We start from the raw sequence: 21,882 nt of genomic DNA on the forward strand, positions 1-21,882 counted from the left end.
AGTGGCCCTACTGTCCTTAAAACGTTCCAAGGCAGCATCAGCCTTCTTGCCAAACAATCCTGAGCCATCAAAAGGCAAGTCCATCAAAACAGACTGGACGTCTGCAGAGAACTCCGATGATTTAAGCCAGGCAGCCCTCCTAGTGGCCACGGAGGAGCCCATGACCCTTGCCACCGAATCAGCAGTGTCCAGACCACTCTGAATCACCTGTCTCGCAGCTGCTTGAGTGTCTGATATCACTTCCTGAAAATCCTTCCTGTCATCCTCAGGAATTTTCGGAATCAGCTGCTTGACAGAATCCATCAAGGCATGGATATACCTTCCCATCAGACACGTTGCGTTGGTTGACTTTAACGCCATACTGGCTGATGAGAAAACCTTCTTGGCACTCTGATCTTGCTTTCTGGATTCTTTATCCCCAGGAACCTGTGGAAAAGCATCAGCCGATTTCTTTGAGCAGGCAGCTTGCACCACCAAACTCTCAGTCAAGGGATGAGTTGATAAAAACGCAGGGTCCTCAGGTGCAACTCTGTATCTCCTCGCCACTGTTCTTGAAACTGCAGGAGCAGATAAAGGTTTCTTCCAAACCTCATAGATGGGCTCAGATATGGCCTCGTTGAAGGGAAACATAGGTTCAATAACTGACGAGGGTGAATGAAGAACCTCAGTTAAAATATTAGGTTTATAACCAGCAGTGGGCAGAGTAATATTCAATAAACTCGCTGCTTTTTTTATAACGGTGTGATAAGGCACCACATCCTTCGATGGTACATTTGACACTGAAGCTAATTCCCACTCAGGCGACAGTTCAAGCCCACTGGCCTCACACAAGTCTTCAAAAGGATCCTCAGAATCCTGTAACTCCCCTTCTTCAGTATCTGAATATTGACATCTTTCCTCTTCCAGAAGTCTCTGGGTCTTTCTCCGAGATCTTTCCTTCACAGTAGAAGTCAACGGATTCGGAAACGACTCCGACGGGGTCAGTGCCGGCGTCGAACCCGAAGTCGGATGAGGTTTTTCAATACGAGGTCGGGCAGAATCCTGCCTCGGAGTCGTAGGCATCGGCGTCGATAAGACTTGCGTCGACGGAGTCGGCGTCGTGCGCTTCGGCATCGACGACACCAGTGGTGTCGGAAAATGCCAATGTGGTGGTATAGCCGGCATAAAAGGCATGAAGGGCGCAGGGGCGTAAGCCTGGGGAATACCCAAGTTAAAGGCCATAGGACCCGTGGGACCAACAGGTGCACCAGACGGGAACATTGCCCTGGAATAGACACCAAACATGGCGTTCTGGAACTGAGAAGGATCCTGACCTGGAGCTGGAAATTCAGGATATGGATCTCTGGGTCGTTCCTGAGGAGGTGGAGTCGAAACGACGTCGACCTCTTCACCGAGTCCAGGAACCGGGGTCGACGAACCCGCAGGCATCGGAACCTCGACTTCACCAGCCCCCTGCTCCTCACCTTCATCCTCCCGACCAGAAGGATTGGATGGAACCGGAGAATGGACCTGCTTCTGAGATTCGGGTGAATCCAGATGTGAAGCCTCACCAACAGAGTTATGTTCCAACTCCGAAACCTCCACTTCCTTACTCAGAAGTTTGACCTGGGACTTCGGTCTTGAACTAGAGTCCTTTCCGGAGTGATGATGTGACTCATGGCTCCTCTTCTTAGGTTTCTTCCTCGAAGACTTCGAAGCGTGAGCCGAAGACGACTCCGAGCGTGACCTCGAACGAGATCTCGACCGACGAGTTCGAGACTTCGAAGACTTCTTAACTTTCTTATTTTTAAGTTTTGCCACAAGGAGTTTCGTCTCTCTTTCTCTTAGCGCCTTCGGAGTCATCTTCTTGCAGCAAGGACAGTCCTCGACGTCATGGTCGGAACTTAAACACCAAACACAGCATTCATGAGGATCGGTGATCGACATAGTCCTGCCACATTCGCCGCAAGCCTTAAATCCAGTTTTCTTCGACGACATTTCGAAGAATATAAAGATAGACACAATAATAGGATAATAGTAACAAAGTTACTGTAAAGCTACAGTACGATCCCTGAAAACCGTTAGCGTCGACGACGCGGAAAAAAGGGAACTGATGTCATCACGCCGGCGTGGGCCTGTTATAGGCGTCGGTGACGTCAGCGGAGTCGCGAGCGGTGCCGTGCCTCTGTGACGTCCGGATCCACGTCGGCGCAAAGCTACAAAAAGAATTTCCGAATGTTGCTTACGCAAGGGGATATTCACAAGGTGAGGAATCCACACGGCAGATGTATCTATCAGAAGAAAGTAAGCAGAAATTATACACCAGCCCCAGTGAACAGGATGCGGTGGGAACTAACCTTATAACTTTCATTATGACTGTAGCTTTTAACATGCTGTTCGGCACATAGCTGATCTCCAAAGAAATCTTCACAGAGCTCACAGTAAAATCCAGTGACTGGCATCAGAAATTCTGAACCTAAAAGGTAACAAAGGTTGAAAGGTTAAATAAAATAGAAAATATCCAATGTCCTTTCATAACAGTGCAAATGGAGGATAGGAACAAAAGTTACTTACCTGTAAACTGGGATTCTCCAGTATTGGTATCGTTCATAGATTCACATGCTTGAACATTCCCAGTCGTCGAAGTGGGAGTCCCATGGTACATAACATAGCAATGTAGCAATAACACAAGTATATATGCATAACAGAAAGAAAAAACAAATAGTTTTCCATAGTTAGACCACATATCACTTCTATGATATATCAGTCATTATGTTTAGTCCAAATTCCAGCCAATCAGGTGGCAGCACCCTCTTAAAATGTTCTCCTCAGAGGCTCAAGTCCTCAGATTTTCGTAGCACAAGAGTGAAATAGAGCTAAGGGAAGAAGAGAGCTTCTGAGGGGAGGAGGGTAGGTCACATGTGAATCTATGAAAGACTGGAGAACCACAGTTAACAGGTAAGTAACTTTTTTCTTCTCCAGTATTGGGGTGTATTTCATAGATACACATGCTTGAATAAGAGTAGTGAGCAGTGGCATCAGAACAATACAAAGTACATAAGAATCAAAATGACAATAATACCCTGTAAGAAAAGAGTATAGGTATATAATATACATACATACATATACACACACATATATATATATATATATATATATATATATATATATATATATATAAATACATATATATATACATACACACACATATATATATATATATATATATATATATATAATATGCTACTTACATGCACAGAGTTACACACTGTGCATAGATGGCCACCTAGTGTTGGGCCCGGATGTTTGCATTTTGCTTTTGTTGTAGAAAAGTCTTTGGAAGTCACAGGATAGGTGACTCCTCCTTTGGATCATACTGCCCATGGGCATCGGCTCCATCCCCAGATTGATTTTCGCCATTAGGGAAGTGATGGGAGTTTTACAAGAAAGTAGTGATGTCCATGTAATTTGTATCTAATTAAGATAATAATCGAACAGATAAATGTAGCCGGGGAGGCAGGTGGGCATGTGTAACTCTGCGGCTCTACATGCCAAGAACAGATGAATACTGGTAAGTAGCATTTTCCATCCGAAGCATATGAGCTGCAGATTACACACTGTGCATAGATTGTATAGCAGTACCTACCTTTAGCGGCGACCACCAGTATCTGTTGCAGTGGCTTGAAACAGAGTTTTTAGTAAAGCCTGGCCCACAGTGGCTTGTTGTTTAGTTTGCACATCTACACAATAGTGTTTTGTGAATGTGTGCGGTGTAGACCATGTAACTGCTTTGCATATATCACCTAGGGGAATGTTCCCTAAGAATGCCATTGAAGCCCCTATTTTCCTTGTAGAAGGGGCTTTAGGTGGAATAGATAACGTACGTTTAGCCTTGTGGTAACAGATTTGTATGCATTTGACAATCCACCTACCTATCCCAGATTTTGATATTGGGTTACCATTATGTGGTGGTGAAAAAGACACAAAACGTTTTTTAGTTTTACAAAAAGTTTGTGTCCTTTCAATGTAGTAAAGCAATGCTCTTTTGACATCTAAGGTGTGTAGAGCTCTTTCTGCGACTGTTTGTGGCTGCGAGAAAAATACGGGCAGCTCAACAGACTGATTTAGATGGAAGGGTGAAATGACTTTTGGAAGGAATTTAGGATTAGTACGGAGAACCACTTTATTAGGATGCATTTGCAGAAAGGGTTCTTGAATGGTAAATGCTTGTAGTTCACTAACTCTTCTGAGAGAAGTAATAGCTACTAGGAAAGGTACTTTCCAAGTTCGGAATTGCAATTCACATTTATGTAACGGTTCAAAGGGAGGTCCCATTAACCGTGTGAGAACAATGTTTAAGTTCCACACTGGTGAAGGTGGTGTTCTGGGAGGGATTATTCTTTTGAGTCCTTCCATAAAAGCCTTTATGGCAGGCACTCTAAAAAGAGATAGATGTTGTCTATTTTGGAAGTATGATGTAATGGCAGCAAGGTGCAGTCTGAGAGACGTGTATGATAAATTACACTTTTGAAGGTGTAATAGGTATCCTATGATGTGTTGAATAGACACATCTAAAGGATTGATGTGTTTTTTTTGGACGGTATATTACAAACTTTTTCCACTTAGCTGCATAACATGCTCTAGTGGTGGGACGTCAAGCTTCTTTAATAACGCTCATACGGTCTGGAGGGAGGTTAAGGTAACCAAACAATATGACTTCAGGAGCCAGAACGCTAGGTTGAGCTGAGCTGGGTCCGGGTGTCTGATCTCTCCATGGGTCTGTGTTAATAAGCGTGGAGATGGATTAGTTACTTACCTGTAATCCTAGTTCTCTTCCAGGGGTATCCTCATCAAAGTCATAAGCATTAGAATATTCCCGCCCATGCGCGGGACCCCGGAAACAATATATTATATGTGCCCCACATATACATATACATATACATATACATATATATATATAAATATATATATATATAAAAATAAGCAATTGCAGCCAAATAAAACAGTAGAGCTGGAATATGCTGTGAAGAACTTCCACCATACATTTGTATTAGCATTAGAAACATGAGAAACAACACCAATGCTTGTTTAGAAACTGTTTTAATGCTTAGAAAGCAGTAGAAATTCTTATAACACACTGTAAGCATATACAGCTCCCAGGCTGCATTGCAAATACCCAGTCTAAAAAGACTGAAAAGCTAACCTGTAGCTGCATGTACTAGAACTGACGCTGTGCCTTTAAGGCACCTCTGCCCCTAGCTTCCCATCATGCCTCAGGGGTTACAGTTAGGTCAGTTGTTCTTTTCGGAGACTGAAAACCAAACCATGGTAATAACAGGTTAAAACATCTCCTACTTAATAAACAAAGTCCTTTGCCCGGGGAGGCGGGAGGGTTGCTTATGACTTTGATGAGGATACCCCTGGAAGATAGTCTCTCCTGCGAAGGAAACGCTCTTCCTAAATTTGTGTCTAGAATTGCTCCCAGATAGTGGATAGCTTGTGTGGGATGCTGGACCGACTTTTCTGTGTTCACGTGGAGCCCAAGCCTGTGTAGTTGTTGAAGACACAGATGACAGTCTTTGGTGGCTTGACGAGGGGACGGACTCTTCAGGAGCCAGTCGTCTAGATATGGGTACACAAAGAGACCTTTTTTGTGCAGACATGCCGCTACCACTGCCATGCACTTGGTGAACACCCTTGGTGCGGATTTTAGTCCGAAGGGAAGCACTTTGTAGATGAGGACATATCTGATGAAGTGCCAGCATGCGAAACTTCTCTTTGACCACCACCTTGTTGAGGGTTCGAAGATCCAAAATCGGTCTGAACTTGTCCTCTTGGTCTCTTTTGGGGACTAGAAAATACCTTGAGTACACTCCTCTCCCCCTTTGGGATGGGGGTACCTCTTCGATTGCGTTTTTCTTTAAGAGGACGCTCACCTCCCTTTTGAGGAGGTTTAGATGGTACGAGCGCGTCTTTTTTGGAGGAATCGGTTGTGGTCTCTTCCGGAAACGTAGCGCATATCCATTGCGCAGTATATTCAGCACCCACTGATCTTTTGTGATGCTGACCCACTCTGCCAGGTGTTGCGAAGCACTTCCTCCCACTGGAGTGGGTAACGGCGCCAGAGGAAGCCACTGCTCAGGCTTTGCCTCCTCTAGGCGTGGTAGAGGACTGATGATGTCCGCCTCTGCCCGATTTTCCTCCTCTGTATTGTGTCTTCCCTTGTGGCTTGTTCTGAGACCATTGAGGGGTTTGAACCCTCTGTTGGCCTCCCCGGTTCTTGTTTGTCTTGAAGCGCCGCTTGAACGGCTCTTTCTTCTTCTCCAGACCAACCGCCTTCACTGTGTCCAATTCTGTTTTCATGCGGGTCATTTCCTGATCGGCATGTTCCCCGAAGAGTGAAGATCCTGAGAAGGGCAGATTGAGGATGCGTTGCTGGGCATCTGGTTTGAGACCAGTTAAACGCAACCAAGAAGATCTCCTCGCACATACCCCATGTGAGTAGGCATGTCCTGCTAGAAGGGCGTTATCTGCAGATGAACTAATCATTTGGTTCGCCACCAAACAGCCCTCCGTCACTGTTTCCTCAAAGTCCTTCTGGTCCTCCTTGGGCAATTTCTCTTTGAATCGTTCCATGGAGTCCCATAGAGCTCTATCGTGCCTGCCGAGAAGTGCTGATGCACTAGAGACTTTCAGGGATGAAGCTGCTGTGCTGCACACTCTGCGTCCCCAAGAATCTTGGGTCTTGCTGTCCTTGTCAGGAGGAACTGAAGAAGAAGGAGCAACTTTGTGATTCTTCTTAGCTGAGGCTACTATAACTGAGTCCGCCGCAGGCTCTCCTTTAACAAAGATTCGATCTGAGTCGGCCGGCCTATACTTTTTCTGGATACGTGCCGGTACTGCCCTGATCGCTGCTGGCGTGAGGAAAACCTCTTTGATTGGGTCCATTATCCTTGGAACCAATGGGAGCAAAGGTCGTGAATATGATTTGTGACGAAGGGTCTCAAAAATCACAGTAGTGGAAACTTCTGGAACAGCCATTTCTATTTGAAGTTTGTGAGCGCCCCTTTGTAAAACGTCCAGGTATGTGTTGACGTCGTCAAGCGGGGAAGCTCTGGAGCGAGGGCTGTCTGCCAGCGTTGGGGAGTAATCCCCTTTAGAAGATCTCGAAGAAGATGAGGAGGAGGATGATGGCGTTCTTCTCCTGTGGTGAGATTTTTCCTTCCTCACTGGCGATCTTCTCGGTCGATCTTCCCTTCGAGGAGAACGTGATTCTCTTCGATGCTCCCTTGGTGGAGATCTCGATCTCTCAGTTCGTACCTCCCTTCTCGGTGTTCGAGACCTGGGATGCTCCCTCCGTGGTGATCGGGAGACCCTGGGGGTATGCGACCTTTCCGCTCTCCTCTCCCGAGAGCGTGATCGGTGCCTGATAGGACTCTGTCTGTCTGCCTCTTCTATCAGTCTCTGAAGAGGTGACCTGTGGAGTGGGCTTACATATCTTTGCAGCCTCTTCGTCGCTCCAGAATCCTTCCACTTGCTCAACGGAGCATTCCATCTTGGCGAGAGTGTTGTCTTTCGCTGGGGCAACGGACTTCTACTCCTGGAAGAGGACCTCGATGAGCTAGAGGTACTTGAGGAGGAATGGTGAGAAGCTGATTGCGTCACCAAAATAGTTGAAGGCACTGAAGGGGATTTTCGTCTCACCGGTGTTGGAAGACGTCTCAAAAGTCTTTCCCTTGACGTTGAACGCCTCTGCGGCGTCGACGGAGTGATAACCTTCGACGTCGAACGCCTCGACGACGACCCGTGTTCTCTCGGCGTCGACCTGCGATGTCGAGCCGATGACGGAGTCTTCTCCCTCGACGTCGAACGGCGTTGTCCTGCCTTCGACGGAGGTCTCGACGTCAAACAGCGTTGCACTGCCATCGACTGAGGTCTCGACGTCGAACGGCGTTGCCCTGCCGTCGACGGAGCTTTCGACATCGACCGACGTTGGTCTGTCGGCGACGGAGATGGCAATCGACGGTGTCCTGTCGTCGACGATGCCCTTGATGTCGACCTGGCATGTGGCGACGGCGGAGGATCGGACATCCTCAACGTCGAGCGCCGACACGCCTTCGACGATGATCCCTTCCTCGACGACGATCGTCCGAGGGGGCTCTTGTTCCTAGACGCCGAGCGCCTCCGTGGAGACGTCGGCGGAGGTGTCACACTCTTCGAAGCCTGTCGACGTTGAGACGACGGCGAGTGTGTTCTGTCTCTCGACGCCGACCGTCGCCTGGTTGACGGCGGCGGAGTTGACTTACGTCTTGACGCCGATCTTCTCGTCGACGGAGATCTCGTGGCTTCTCTCGACGCCGATCGTCGCCTAGTTGACGACGGCGGAGCTTTCTTCGACGTCGGTGAACTTCTTTTCGACGACGATTTCCTCATCGACGCTGGTCCCGACGTCGACGGAGCTTTTTCTTTCGAACGGTCCATCAGATGCTGTTTTTTCAGCGCCGAGCCCGGTGCTGAGGTTGATGGACGCTCTGACTTGCCTTTGGAGGGAGTTCTGGGTCTCTTTGAACTTTTCCTCTCTGTAGATCTTCCCCTCATGGATCTCTGGGCCAGACCATAGAGCCTGTTCCTCTCTCTGTCTTTAAGAGTTCTGTCAGACAGATTTTGACAATGTGAACAGTCTTTAGGATCATGATCCTCTGGCAAGCATAAAATACAGACCTTATGAGAGTCCGTTTTTGCCTTCTTGTGGCCACAAGAAGGGCAATCATCAAATAATGAGGGCATCCTGACAGGAAAACCTCACAAAAAATCGACTGCTAAGCAGTTATTTACTTGACCCTGATGTTAAAAGTCAAAGTAAATCAAAAAATTGTTCTTTTGAAGATTTTCTGACTGAAAAAGGCAGAAAAAATGTGGAGCTATGTATCCAGGGTCCTTCCTGAAGGAGCCGGAAAGAACAACTGACCTAACTGTAACCCCTGAGGCATGATGGGAAGCTAGGGGCAGAGGTGCCTGAAAGGCACAGCGTCAGTTCTAGTACATGCAGCTACAGGTTAGCTTTTCAGTCTTTTTAGACTGGGTATTTGCAATGCAGCCTGGGAGCTGTATATGCTTACAGTGTGTTATAAGAATTTCTACTGCTTTCTAAGCATTAAAACAGTTTCTAAACAAGCATTGGTGTTGTTTCTCATGTTTCTAATGCTTATACAAATGTATGGTGGAAATTCTTCACAGCATATTCCAGCTCTACTGTTTTAATTGGCTGCAATTGCTTTTTTTTATATATATATATTTATATATATATGTATATGTATATGTGGGGCACATATAATATATTGTTTCCGGGGTCCGGCGCATGGGCGGGAATATTCTAATGCTTATGACTATTGATGAGGATCCCCTGGAAGAGAACGGCTTAGTTTCTGGTGTGGTACCACAGAAAGTTGCAGCAGCGTGGTGTACCACGGTTGTCTGGCCCAAGTTGGAGCAACTAGAATGAGTGTTAGAGAATGTTGCTGTAGTTTGCGTACCACTAACGGAAGTAGTGGGAGAGGAGGAAAAGCGTACACAAATTTTCCGGACCAGTTCAGCCATATCGCATTGCTTTTGGACAGTGGGTGTGGGTGCGGCAAAGTTTGGGCATTTTGCATTTTCGTGGATGGCGAAGATGTCTATCCGAGGTTGTCCCCACAGTTGAAAGAATGGTTGAAGAACTTGGATCTGTTGTGTCTGTCGACTTAGCAGATCTGCCATGGTGTTTTGTACTCCTGGAACATGTTGGGCTAAGAGGAAGATCTTTAGTGGTATAGCCCATCTCCATATCTGCTGCGCTAACAGAGAGCTGCAGAGAGTGTGTGTCCCCCCTTGTTTGTTTATGTAGTAAATTGCTGTCATATTGTCTGTGCGGACTAAGACCGCTTTCCCTGACGCTTGCTTTTGGAATGCTTTTAGGGCTAGAAATACAGCTAGTAACTCCAAGTGGTTGATGTGGAGTAACTTTTGTTGCGATGTCCACCTGCCTTGCATGGAGTGATGCAGTAGGTAAGTTCCCCAGCCGGAGAGCGATGCGTCCGCTGTTATGACTATTTGAAGAACTGGATCTAGAAAAGGTCGGCCTTTCGAAAGGTTTTTGATGTTCCACCATTGCAGAGAGCAATGCGTCAGACTGTCTACAAACACTAGGTCTGTTAATTGACCGCGAGCCTGGTTCCATTGTGGTGTTAAGAACTCTTCAAGTGGACGCATTTGTAGTCTTGCGTAAGGTACTATGAATATGCAAGATGCCATCATTCCTATGAGTAAAAACAACAATTGATGGACAGAATGCAGAACGAACAAGTTACTTACCTTCGGTAACAATATATCTGTAAGAAACAGTAGTTAGTATTAGATTCCTTACCTTAGAATATCCCCAGGCCTCAGACTGGATCCGGAAATCTTTTCGTAGCAATGCCTCTGCGCGTCGTTAGGCGTCATCTCTGGCTCTGCGTCCGTCGTCGGCGTCGTCTGCGCCGGAATGACATCGGAGTACTTAGACGCCGCCCATGGGCGCGGACGTCAGTTCTTAGACACAGCTTTTCCGCGCCAGATACGCAGAGCCATGCTAGAACCAACACTGGTGCTAAGAAACTAGGGCCCTGAAAGGGGATGACCTTAACCCTAGGTATCAGTTCGCAGAACTGGGAGGATGGGTGGGGCGGTAAGGAATCTAATACTAACTACTGTTTCTTACAGATATATCGTTACCTAAGGTAAGTAACTTGTTCATCTACCAGAACCTTCGAGCCCAGTCCGGAGCCACAAGGATGACTTGGGCCCGGTCGCGCCTGATCTTCAGCACTGATGTTCCAGCCACTGCCAGAGCTGCAGAGCCTCTTGACAGAGGGTCCAGGACCCCACACCGCCCTGTTTGTTGCAGTACCACATGGCGGTGGTGTTGTCCGTGAACACCTGCACTGCACTCCCTCGGACAGAGGGGAGGAATGCCTTCAGTGCCAGACGAATCGCCCGCAGCTCCAGAAGATTGATATGGAGCTGGGACGTCGCCGGAGACCAGAGGCCTCGGATCTCCGCCTCTCCCACGTGGCCTCCACAGCCTTGAAGGGACGCGTCCGTCACAACCCCGTGCTCCGGTTGGGGAAGGGAGAGGGATCTGCCGTGGATCCAATCGTGGTACGTGAGCCACCACTGCAGCTGTCTCGCAGCGCCCTCCGAGATCAGGATATGGTCGGACAGGTTGCCCTGATGCGGGGCCCACTGAAACTTCAGGTCCCACTGCAGAGCCCGCATCCGCCACCGGGCGTGATGCACCAGAAGGATGCAGGAAGCCATCAGCCCCAGGAGCCGCAGCGTCAACCTGACCGAAACCCGGGATAAAGGCTGAAAGATCGGAATCAGAGCCTGAATATCCCGGACTCGCTGCTCCGGAGGATAAACCCGAAACTGCGCCGAGTCCAGAACAGCTCAGATGAAGAGGAGCTTTTGGGAGGGACTCAGGTGTGATTTCGGCACATTGATGGAAAACCCCAGCAGGTGCAGGAGATCCGCCGTAATCTGGAGGTGGTTGACGACTGTTTGGGGCGAGCCTGCCTTCAACAACCAGTCGTCGAGGAAGGGGAAGACTGAAACCCCTAACCTGCGCAGATGAGCTGCGACCACCGCCATCACTTTCGTGAACACCCGTGGGGCGCTGGTAAGGCCAAATGGGAGCACGGTGAACTAAAAGTGCTCGAGGCCTACCGAGAACCACAGGTAACATCGGTGGGCCGGCAGGACGGGGATGTGAAAGTAGGCGTCCTGCAAGTCCAACGCTACCATCCAGTCTCCAGGGTCAAGGGCAGCTAAGACCTCAGCCAATGTCAACATCTTGAACTTCTCCTTCCGGAGGAAGCCGTTGAGTGTTCCGTAGGTCCAAGATAGGGCTTAGGCCCCCCTTTGCCCATCTTGGGTACCAGAAAGTAGTGGGAGTAGCAACCACACCCTACTTCTGGCCCAGGAACGCGCTCGATGGCCCCCTTGGCCAAGAGGGCCGTAACTTCCTCCTGCAGAAGTTGCAAGTGGTCCCCCGACACGCGGTGGTACTGCGGTGGCATGGCTGGAGGGGTCGACTCGAAGGGGAGGGAGTAGCCCCTTCGGACGATTTGCAGCACCCTCCTGTCCGATGTGACTGTGCGCCAGTGGAAGAGGTGATGGCGGACCCTGCCCCCCACTGGCGTCACATGGGCCTGAAATCTCGGAAGGTTTTGAGGCGGATGCTGCGGGAGCTGGCCTCACCTTTGACCCAGACCGCCTCCCCGGCGGTTTCCACGGCCGCCACCGCGCTGAAGATTCTGTTGCGGCGTGTGGCTGGCGTTCCGTGTGGGGACGCTCCTTCCTTGGCCACGAAAGGAGCGAAAGGCACCCATTTGCTGGCGCGGGGCCGAGAAGCCCAAGGACTTGGCCGTAGCCCTGGAGTCCTTAAAGCGCTCAAGCGCGTGGTCTGCCTGGTCGCCAAACAGGCGACGGCCATCAAACGGCATGTCTAGAAGTGTAGCCTGGACATCGGCTGAAAAATTGGCGCACCGTAACCAGGCGTGGCGTCGGACCGCCACTGTCGTGGCCATTGCTCTGCCTAGCTAGGGCGAGTTTAGCCCTGACCTCCTCAGGGCATTGTAGCAGCACATCCGCAACCGTGTCCCACAGGGTGTGGGTGTAGCGGCCCAAGAGGCATGCGGTGTTGACTGACCGCAGTCCCAGACTAAGGGACGAGAACACTTTCTTGCCAAATTGTTCAAACCTCTTGGATTCCCTGTCGGGAGTGGACCAGGTGCCCAACAGAACATCAGATAAACCCTTATTGAACGGCAGAAGAGGCTCGACTGAGCTTGACTGCGGTTTGAGGACCTAGGTGAGGAGATTAGTCCTCACGGCCGCTGAGGGGAGCGTAAGGTTTAAGGCCTTAGCTGCCCGCATCAGAACTATGCTATAGGCTGCCCCCTCCTCCGTAGCCACGGTAGGAGGGGAGACAAAACCAGTGTCTGGAGAGAGATCCAGGCCGCTGGCCTCCCTAAGCTCCTCTGTCCAGTCCGCTTGGTCCTGACAATCCCGTGTCAGAGGGTCCTCAGACCCCTCCCAGTCTTCTTTGTCACCCAATGCCTGGTAGCCAGGATCAACAATCGGGCCCGTTCGTTAAAGTAGAATGTACCCATAGCTGTCTCGTACGGCGCACAACGGGGCCGTGTCTACGGCTGAACGGGATCGATAGAAGGACTGGGGCCGGCGTCGACCGAAGTCGGCGCCGGTGGTGACACCCTTGGGGACGGCGCCGGCGAGGTCGTAAGGTCGACCGGCGTCGACCTGGATCCAGCCGGGGCCTGCAGCGCCGGAACCGAAGTCGCCGGCGGCACCGGGGCCGAAGCCGCCGGTGGCGTCTGTGCCGAAGCACCCGACCCGCTAGACCTGGAGCCGGACCCACTGGGCCCGAAGGCGCCGTGGGGCCCGGTGGAGAAGAGAGCGACCTCATGGCTATGAGGTACTGCTCGATCTCCTCCTGCGTCGCATCTTGCTCAGGGACCCGAAGGTGTGGGGCAGAATGCGGCGCTAGGGACTTCTGTGGAGCCGCGTGGGCGGTGCCACCCAAAACCCCAGCCGCGTCGGGGGCGGTCGGAGGAGCGATGACGCCGCTCTGACCTCTCATGCCTCTTACCTGAGGAAGAACCAGAAGACCGATGCCGACTTACGGAGCTGCGAGGGCTCCGTCCCCGCGACCGATCCCTCGAGCTCCTATGGGACCGGGCTCTCGAATGGCGCGGGCCGACTGCCGGAGCTCGAGCCGCTTGCGGGACCGCTCCTGCCTAGCCTTCAACGTCAGGGCTCGACAGTCGGAACAGGAACGGTCGTCGTGGTCGAGGCCTAGGCATTGCAGACACGGGCGAGGAGGGTCGGTATTCAACATCAGTGGACTACACTTCGAGTAGGGTTTGAACCCTGGCATCCCTACCGGCACCTGAAGATTCGAGAACGACTTAAGATCAAACATGATCAAAAAAGTTTTAGTCAAAAAGTGACTAAGGGGTAGAGCTTCTCCAGATCTGCGCTAGCTGGCGCGGAAAAAAGAAGAACTGACGTCAGCGCGCATGGGCGGCGTCTAAGTACTCCGACGACGTTATTCCGGCGCAGACGACGGACGCGGAGCCAGAGACAACGCCTAACGACGCGCAGGGGTATTGCTACGCAAAAATTTCCGGATCCAGTCTGACGCCTGGGGATATTTTAAGGTAAGGAATCTAATACTAACCTGTTTCTTTCAGATCAAAGGAATATCTGGGGAGAAGGTGTGATTTATGGGGAATGTCAATTCAGAGCTAGCTGTTTCAAGAGGAAAGTTGGTCATCCATACTAGAATGGTGGATGTACTGGAGGGGCTAATTCCCAACTGGAATACACTGAGAGTTGCTATAATGTGCGGTGGTCGCTATGTGGGAGCCACGAGGGGCCAAGGTAGGGTCAAAAGAGGACTTGAGGATGAGAGATGATAAACTTTGAGGTGTCTGTGGGACCTCTGAAGAACTGGTGGCTCCTAGGCTTGGGGGAGAATTTAGTGCTAGCAATTGTGTTTTTAATGATGGGGAAAATATTATCAAACATGGCTAGGTTGCAGTCTGAGGCTTGGATAAGTATAGTCCCATTTTTGTAAAGGAAGATGGTGGCATCTGCTCTATATACCAGAATCAATTTTTGGAAGTAGGAAGTACGTGGAGTAATTTCCCTTGTTTCTTTTCTTGTGTGGTACCTGTTCTATCGCTTCTTTGGCTTGTAATTCTTGGAGTAGTTGAGTAACTTCTCTCTTTCAATATTTTCCTTTATGGGCCTTTGTTTGGAGGTTGTTTGATTAGCTCTATGCAGTAACCATACTGTATTATGTTTAAGATCCATTTGTCTGAAGTGACCTCTCTCGATTTGTGAGGAAGTACTTTAACCTGCCTCCTACTAGTGTAGTATGGTGGAGGAACTGTTTGTTTATTTGATGTTTTTCTACTGCGGGCACACTCCGGAATGCAGTCAGTCACTTTGTTGTAGTTAAGCTTCCCCTCTATGTGGAAGGCCTCTTACCCAGGGGCCTCATCCAAAGGATTGTCTTCATTACTGGAATTGCCAGTTCTGTTGTTGCCTTTGTGTGAGAAAGTGCCATTTTCTTGCATGGTATGCCCCCATTTTTTGCTGAATTGCTGATGTGCTTTGACTGAGTGTGGCCTGGGCTCCTGCCAACTAGGTGCCCAGGGCCTGTGTTCCTTCCCTAAAACTGTGTTGAAACTAAAACCCAATTGGCATCTCTGGCCACCTGTCAGCCCCTAGTAAATGGTACCATAGGTACCCAGGGCATGGTGACCAGAGAAGACCCCTAAGGGCTGCACACTTATTGTGCCACCCTTAGGGGCCCTGTGCCCCGACACCCACATACTGCCTTTGCAGGCTGAGTGTCTAGGTGCAGAACGTAACAAAGTCGACATGGCACACATCCCTGTGTGCCATGCCCACAAGCTCACTGCTCTGGCATCCAGTCACCCCTCTAGCCTGGGTGCCCTATGCCCTCTGGTGCCAGCCAGGAACCGCAATTCCAGCCCACTCTGCACCTGCCGGGCCCGGCCTGTGCCCGAGTGATCCAAGACCAAAAGGACGTTCCCCCCGGCGACTGTGATCCGGAGTCCAGTGCCCAAAGACCCTCCTCGACTAACCAGACGACGCCTGCAGCCTCAGAACCAGGGACCCTCCAACCGCGCCCAGCTGAGGGTAAGATTTCCCAACACCCCCTGTGCCTTCCTTTGGGGTACCGACCTCTTCTCCAAGACCCCCTCTTACCTCTCGAAGTGGTGGTCACACCTGAAGAATCTCCGTCCCAGAGTCTGCAGCCTTTGTTCACTTTTTAACTTCCCTATTGGATAACATGGAGCGCTCGACGGCTCAAAAGCAACCTGCATCCAGCTGCTCGAGTGCCGCTGGAAGTGCAACTACTACACTACTTTACTTCCCCACATGCCCTGAGTAAGTGACCAGTAGCTCAGCTCCCACAGCTGCATGGCCTGCTTGCTTGCAGCCACCAACCGAAGGCCCCCCTAACCTCCAAAGGATTGCATTGGTCCTACTCTCTCTGCACCCGGCTGCCCGTGTCGCTGAGGGTGTAACTACTGTACCTTTCTGACCCTGGGAGACCCCCGGGTCTACGACCAGAAACTAACTCTACCAGTCGAGTATTTACCTAACAGCTGATAACTCATTTCCTTCCATCGGTTAACATTGACTGGTTTCACTTGGAAATTCTCCTAAGTGTTGAGTTTTGAAACTTTAAAATATTCATCTAAAATCAGCCAAATAACGAATTCCGAGTTACTCACCTGTGATCAGGAGAGAAGCCAGTACTGAACCGAAAAAGTAATTATAACTGTACCTACTAGTAACCTGAATTTCCTCCCATAGGATAACATTGCTTGGTTTTCACTGAAAAGTTTGTCAAATTTGAAAATACATTTATATTCTTTAAAAATCACTACTGTAACCAAAACGCTTTTGCTTAACTGTTTACAGCTCATGTCCCGGAACTGAATCTAGGATCCAGTACTGAGGTTAGAAAAGTAACCCATAAAGTAATCAATTGCATTTATGTAGTAAAACCCATTGAACTCGATGTTATATTGTGTTTGAAATTGTGTTGCCCACTGCAACCACTGTAGCTATTGCACTTACAAAGTCTATTGCCTTTTTGCAAAGTATTTACCTAAAGTCACTCATATTTAGAAAAGTATATTTTGATACCTTGTTGGTTCTAAAATAAAACTATATCTTTGGATATAAAAAAATTGGCCTAGAGTTCAGTTCTTGTGCGTGAGACCATTTGCTAACTGAGTGTGTACAACAAATGCTTTACACAGCCCTCTGATACCGACTTACTGCTCAACCAAGCTACCACTTTAGATAGTAATGTTATATCTAACTTTAACCTCTGCCATACCTCTGGAGACTGGGGACTCTATACACAGTGTACCTTACTTTGGTCCAGTATATATAGTGTCACTTTATTACACCTTGTGGTTGTCCTTGGCTTACCCCTTGGTAACCCTGCTGATATGACTGATGCGAGGTTGTAGGGTGATGGTTACCTCTGCCTGCTCATCTCCTTGAGGGGGTGCCCCTACGCATGCCTCTGAATTGTAGAACGCCTAAAGATCTTGCTGGTTCTTTGTCTGTTTTTAGTTGGTTTAGCTTGTCTTCCACTATGCTTCCAAACAGCAGTTCTCCACTGAACGGTAAGTTCAGTATATTGTTCTGCACCTCTTGTTTGAAACCGGAGCAAGCGTGCCTTCTTTCTGTGATGCCGATCATCATCTGCCTCCTTGATGTTTCTGCAGAATCTAGTGCAGATTTTAAGCATGCATTCGCTATATAATTTCCTTCCTCTACTAAGTGGCTTGCTCTATTATGTATAGGCATTAAAGTTTTGATGACTTGGTTGTACATACCGTCGTCTGGAGGTGAAGGCCTCGAAGGATGGCGATCAACAGCCTCTTCTGGGAAGTCCACGTCGAGGTCTTGCCATTGTTGCTTTTGAACCTCCGGGGTTTCAGAGCCCACATATGTCTGTCTGTCGTTGTCTTCTCGGGAGAAGATTTCTTCAGCATGTTCATCGAGCGATTCGGGTGTCGTTGGATGCTGAAATTCAGACTTTTTTTTCTACTTCTGTCAAAGTTTTCGGTGGTATATTGAATTGTTTCAAGCTTTCATCAAACTCTTTCTTTGTTTGCAAAATACTCGCCATTTTAGCTTCTAGCCTCCTCTTTTTCTTCTCAATCTCGGATGTGTGAGTTTTAGCTGAGACTTTCTGCCTTTCTGTTCGCGGTCGACGACGCCTTCATGGCAGTCGAAGCCTGTTTTGAGCTCTCTTGTTTCAACGTCGAAGTGTCCTTTCCTTGACCGTTTTTTGATGTCTTATATTTTTTGAGGGTCTTTGCTGTCACGGAGTCCTTGTCTAAGGATCCAACAAAGTGTTTCTCTCTGGACGCAACTGCAGACGTCAAGTGCTTTGAAGCGGAGGCCCTTCAGTCAGTTTTTCAGGACTCGGCTAGTTTTTTTTAATAACGACTGTTCTCTTACCTCTCGTCTTCTTTTCGACATCTACGACCTGGACGTCTATGTCAGCGTCGGCCTCTGGATCTTCGGCGACATTGTCCTCTTCCTTGCTGGAGAGTCCCACATCTTGTAGCGATGGTGCTGTGCCCTGCCCTGGAATGTTGTAGTTGGCTCTTCTCTGTCTTTCTCTTACCTTCAAATACTTTGGGGTTAAAGCCCAACACGCGTCAAAATCCTCACTTTGGTGATCGAGTGGTAAGCACAGGTTGCAGAGGATGTTGGTCTTTTTGGGAATGCTTGAGGTGACATTTTTGGAAGACCTCTAACGGGGTCTTGTCCATTACGGCACACAGGGAGCCCCCTGTATATGCACTGTCCGTTCATCAGAGAAGGTTGTTCTTTTCAATTTTCAGTTTACTGTGGCACTTTGATTCGAAGTCCAGTACGTCGGATCCTTGTACTGTTTGTTTTTGAAGTTTATTCCTTCGTTTTTGTCAATTCTCTCTCCAAATATCAGGAGCTCCTTCCGTATCAATCCAGACCCAACGGCGGAAAAAAAGAATCTGAAGACGGCGTCCAAAGGTGGGAGCTTCCGGAGGAAGCATGTCGACGTCACAGAAGGACAAACGAAAAAAATTAAAACATTGACACACAAATTTTGGACCGAACCACTAGAAGGCAGAATAATGCACAGCATGTGATTCCAGAAAAGATTCACGCTGAAAAACTAGAAAGTAATTTTGAACTGTTAACTTGCATGTAATTAAACCAACTGCATTTAAACCTGCATTCAAACGTAATTAACTGCATAAGATTTTGAAAAGTATTATTTAACTTACCTGCACCGGCTTGGCTTGGTTCCAGAAATAAAAATTAAATAATATTTTTTATACAAACAAATTGGTGTGAGTTCAGTCTGAGTGTGTGACCTAATTTCTTGCCTGAGTGTGTACAACAAATGCGTAACACTACCCACTGACAAAGCCTTACTGCTTGCCCATGCTACCACAAATAGATAGTAAGGAGCTATCTAGTTTACCTCTGCCTACCTTTGCAGTTCCACTGGACTCTGTGCACACTATACCTCATTTTGGTATCGTATACAGCGCCAGCTTCCTACACTTAGCTGTTGAGATGATGCAAGATATCCGAAATAGTAACCATTCTTAAGATATGCTTCACGAGGAATTCGTCATTTCCTGAGATATAATATAGATCTCGTCTCTCCTGATTTCTTGCGTATGAGAAAAAAATGGGAGTAAAATCCTTTTCCCCTTTGCGTCACAGGAACCTTTTGAAGACTTATGTTGGGCTTTATCTTTACAAATTAACACAGGGAGGGGTGGAGTTGCAGGTTGAGATCCCCTGGGCGGAGTGTTTGGTGTCTGTTCTGCAAATTCTAGGGCATGGCCATATGTAACCAAGGCCAATACCCAGTGGCGGCTACTCCGCTACGGCGGAGGAGCGTTACCCCTCTGCTTTTAAGCAGTGGCAATTAGAAACAAAGAGTTATCATTTTATGCTGCTTCCTGCTGCTTTGCGGGTGGATACAATTGCTCTGTTCACGGAGCAGAGCAGAGGAGGAGTGGTTTGCCCATTCCTCTCGGGCCGCCCAAACCAGTCATGCGCACTCTCCATGCAGGCTGCATTACAGCCAGCAAGGAGAACATGCCCACCCCCTCCAGCCCCTGGCTGAGAGCCGTGACACGGCGCTCAGACCAATCAACACTGTATTGCAGCGTTGTGATTGGCTTAGTTTGAGGGAGCCTGGCTGCCTGATTCCTGTTCCTAGAGTCGGAGACAGGAGAGCAGGAGCGGAAACGCGGGGCTGGCCTCAAGGTAAGTTTTTATGTATTTTTTTATCCCACCCACCACACGACAACCGCAAACCCCTGCGAGACCCACAACTCCCCCGTACCAGCCGTGACCTCTGCGCCCACCCCTCCCCCCGTGAGTCATCCCAGCAGCCCCTACCAATACCCACCGGTCTGATGCTATGTTCTTCCACTGTTGGATGTGGCTGGATATCTTTACATCAATGGGATGGAAAAGGATAGTAGTTGGTACCTGACTAAGGTCACTGTTTGCGACCTGTGTCTTGGCTTTGAGAAGGTGGTCCACTGCGGGTCTTGAGAAACACGCTGTAGACTGGAAATATTAGGGCTTCTGGAGCCCTGTCTGTACTGACACGGATAGGTCTAGTACTGTAGGGTGCGTTGGTATCCACTCTTCTAGCTTGAGAAGCTCCGTCCCCATGCACCCTGAAAGGAGAATTTCCGATACTGGAGGGTGCCAGGGGATTTGGCGGAGTTGGTCTTGATAGCCAACAAAGCCTCATTAATAGGCTTACCTAATAATGACTCCCGATCATATGCCATGTCCAAGATCTTGGTTTGAACATCCGGTCTGAATGATTTCGCCTTAAGCCATCTTTGGTGCCTCAAGACTGCTGCGCTGGCTAGCTGTCTAAAGCCTGTGGTGGATATATCCATTGCCCAGTCAATGACCTCAGATACTGCACACTCTCCTTCTTGTAATATCTTCCAGGCTTCTTATTACCAGTGTTTTGGGATGAGGTCCTACATGGAACCCATATCGGACCACATCTGATGATTATATGATTGGCCGCCTGCACTGTGATGGCAGACATGAGGAGAAGCATTTGCAAATATTATCAAAGCAGCTCCCTTCCTTGTCAGGTGGCGCAGCAATAGGCGTTGGTGGATTTTTGGACTTCTGCGCAGCCTTGATACGAGAGAGTCCGGTTCGGGGTGTCCTTTCAACAATGCAGGGGAATCCTCTAGGGCTCTGTAGGTCTTATCAATCTGAGGCATAACAGCAGCCACTGTAGCTAGCATTTTCATAACCTTTATTAACTCCTGCAAGCTTTAATCAATAATTGGTAAGGAGCAGATTTATTTCCTTGTTCGTTCTTTGAAGTCATACATGAAGCAGTCTGACTGCTTTACTGCCATGAGAAGGTGAAATCTGGTAGGCGTACTATCCATCAGATTGTGAAAACTTCCAATGTCCTCTGGAGGAGAGTCAGCCAGGTGAAGTGGAGGAGGAGATAGCATAGGAATGATATCATTTGTCAGTAGTGGAGGCTCATGTATTTCGCTCTCTTCTTTGTCCTCATCAGAAGAGGATGGATCTTCCCTTGGAGGAAATGCAGTTGAGGGACAAGGAGTGGCCGGAGCCAGCATAGGTGGCGTCAGGGGAACAGGAAGCAGTGATTATAGTACAGCAGGACGTTTCTCTTGAGCGGGAGAATAAAGTTTCTTGTAGTCCGAAAGCATAGCCTGCAGATCCTGGATTAGGGAGTATGGTAGGTGTGCAGTATCCTGTCTAAGGAAGGTTCAGATAGTATCCATAAGGCTCAAATGGTCCTGGAGGACCAGGGCAGTACTGTTGGTAATACTGCTACTCATCAACATAGTCCTCGATATTTTACATGGAGCTCATAAGGGCTGTGAGCTGACCCATACTGGCCTTCATCCTCGGATTCCTGTAGATCTTGCAGGTGACGGCTGGACTTGGCGAAGTCATTTCTGGGCACAAAAATGTCTTAATCATCTTAATTTGCACCCTCCGACGTTGGTGTCAACAGTGCTGTCATTAGCTGGATGGCGCTGCCTTTTGGAGGAGATGTCGATGGGACCGCCGTTGGCGGAGGTATCATTGTCGACGGGATCACCATTGCCGGGGTCAAAGGTGTTGTCGTCTACAGTGGCAATGCCGATGGAGTCATCTGCGGAGGTGTTTTTTGACTGTTGTATTGTAACCGAAAAGATAGAGGCG

General features: G+C 48.8%; 1 protein-coding gene across 2 annotated transcripts in view; it reads right to left on the reverse strand.

The window, feature by feature from the left end:
• Positions 1-21,882, reverse strand: part of LOC147706833 (uncharacterized) — a 461,037-nt gene that overhangs the window by 58,278 nt on the left and 380,877 nt on the right. For both annotated transcript variants that reach the window (XM_086925970.1, XM_086925971.1), the window contains one exon: positions 2,337-2,455. In XM_086925970.1, the coding sequence (XP_086782096.1) occupies positions 2,337-2,455 (119 nt within the window). The remainder of the gene's footprint in view (positions 1-2,336; positions 2,456-21,882) is intronic.

This window comes from Lissotriton vulgaris, chromosome 6, assembly GCF_964263255.1.
Source record: "Lissotriton vulgaris chromosome 6, aLisVul1.2, whole genome shotgun sequence".
NCBI classification, from domain to species: Eukaryota; Metazoa; Chordata; class Amphibia; order Caudata; family Salamandridae; genus Lissotriton; species Lissotriton vulgaris.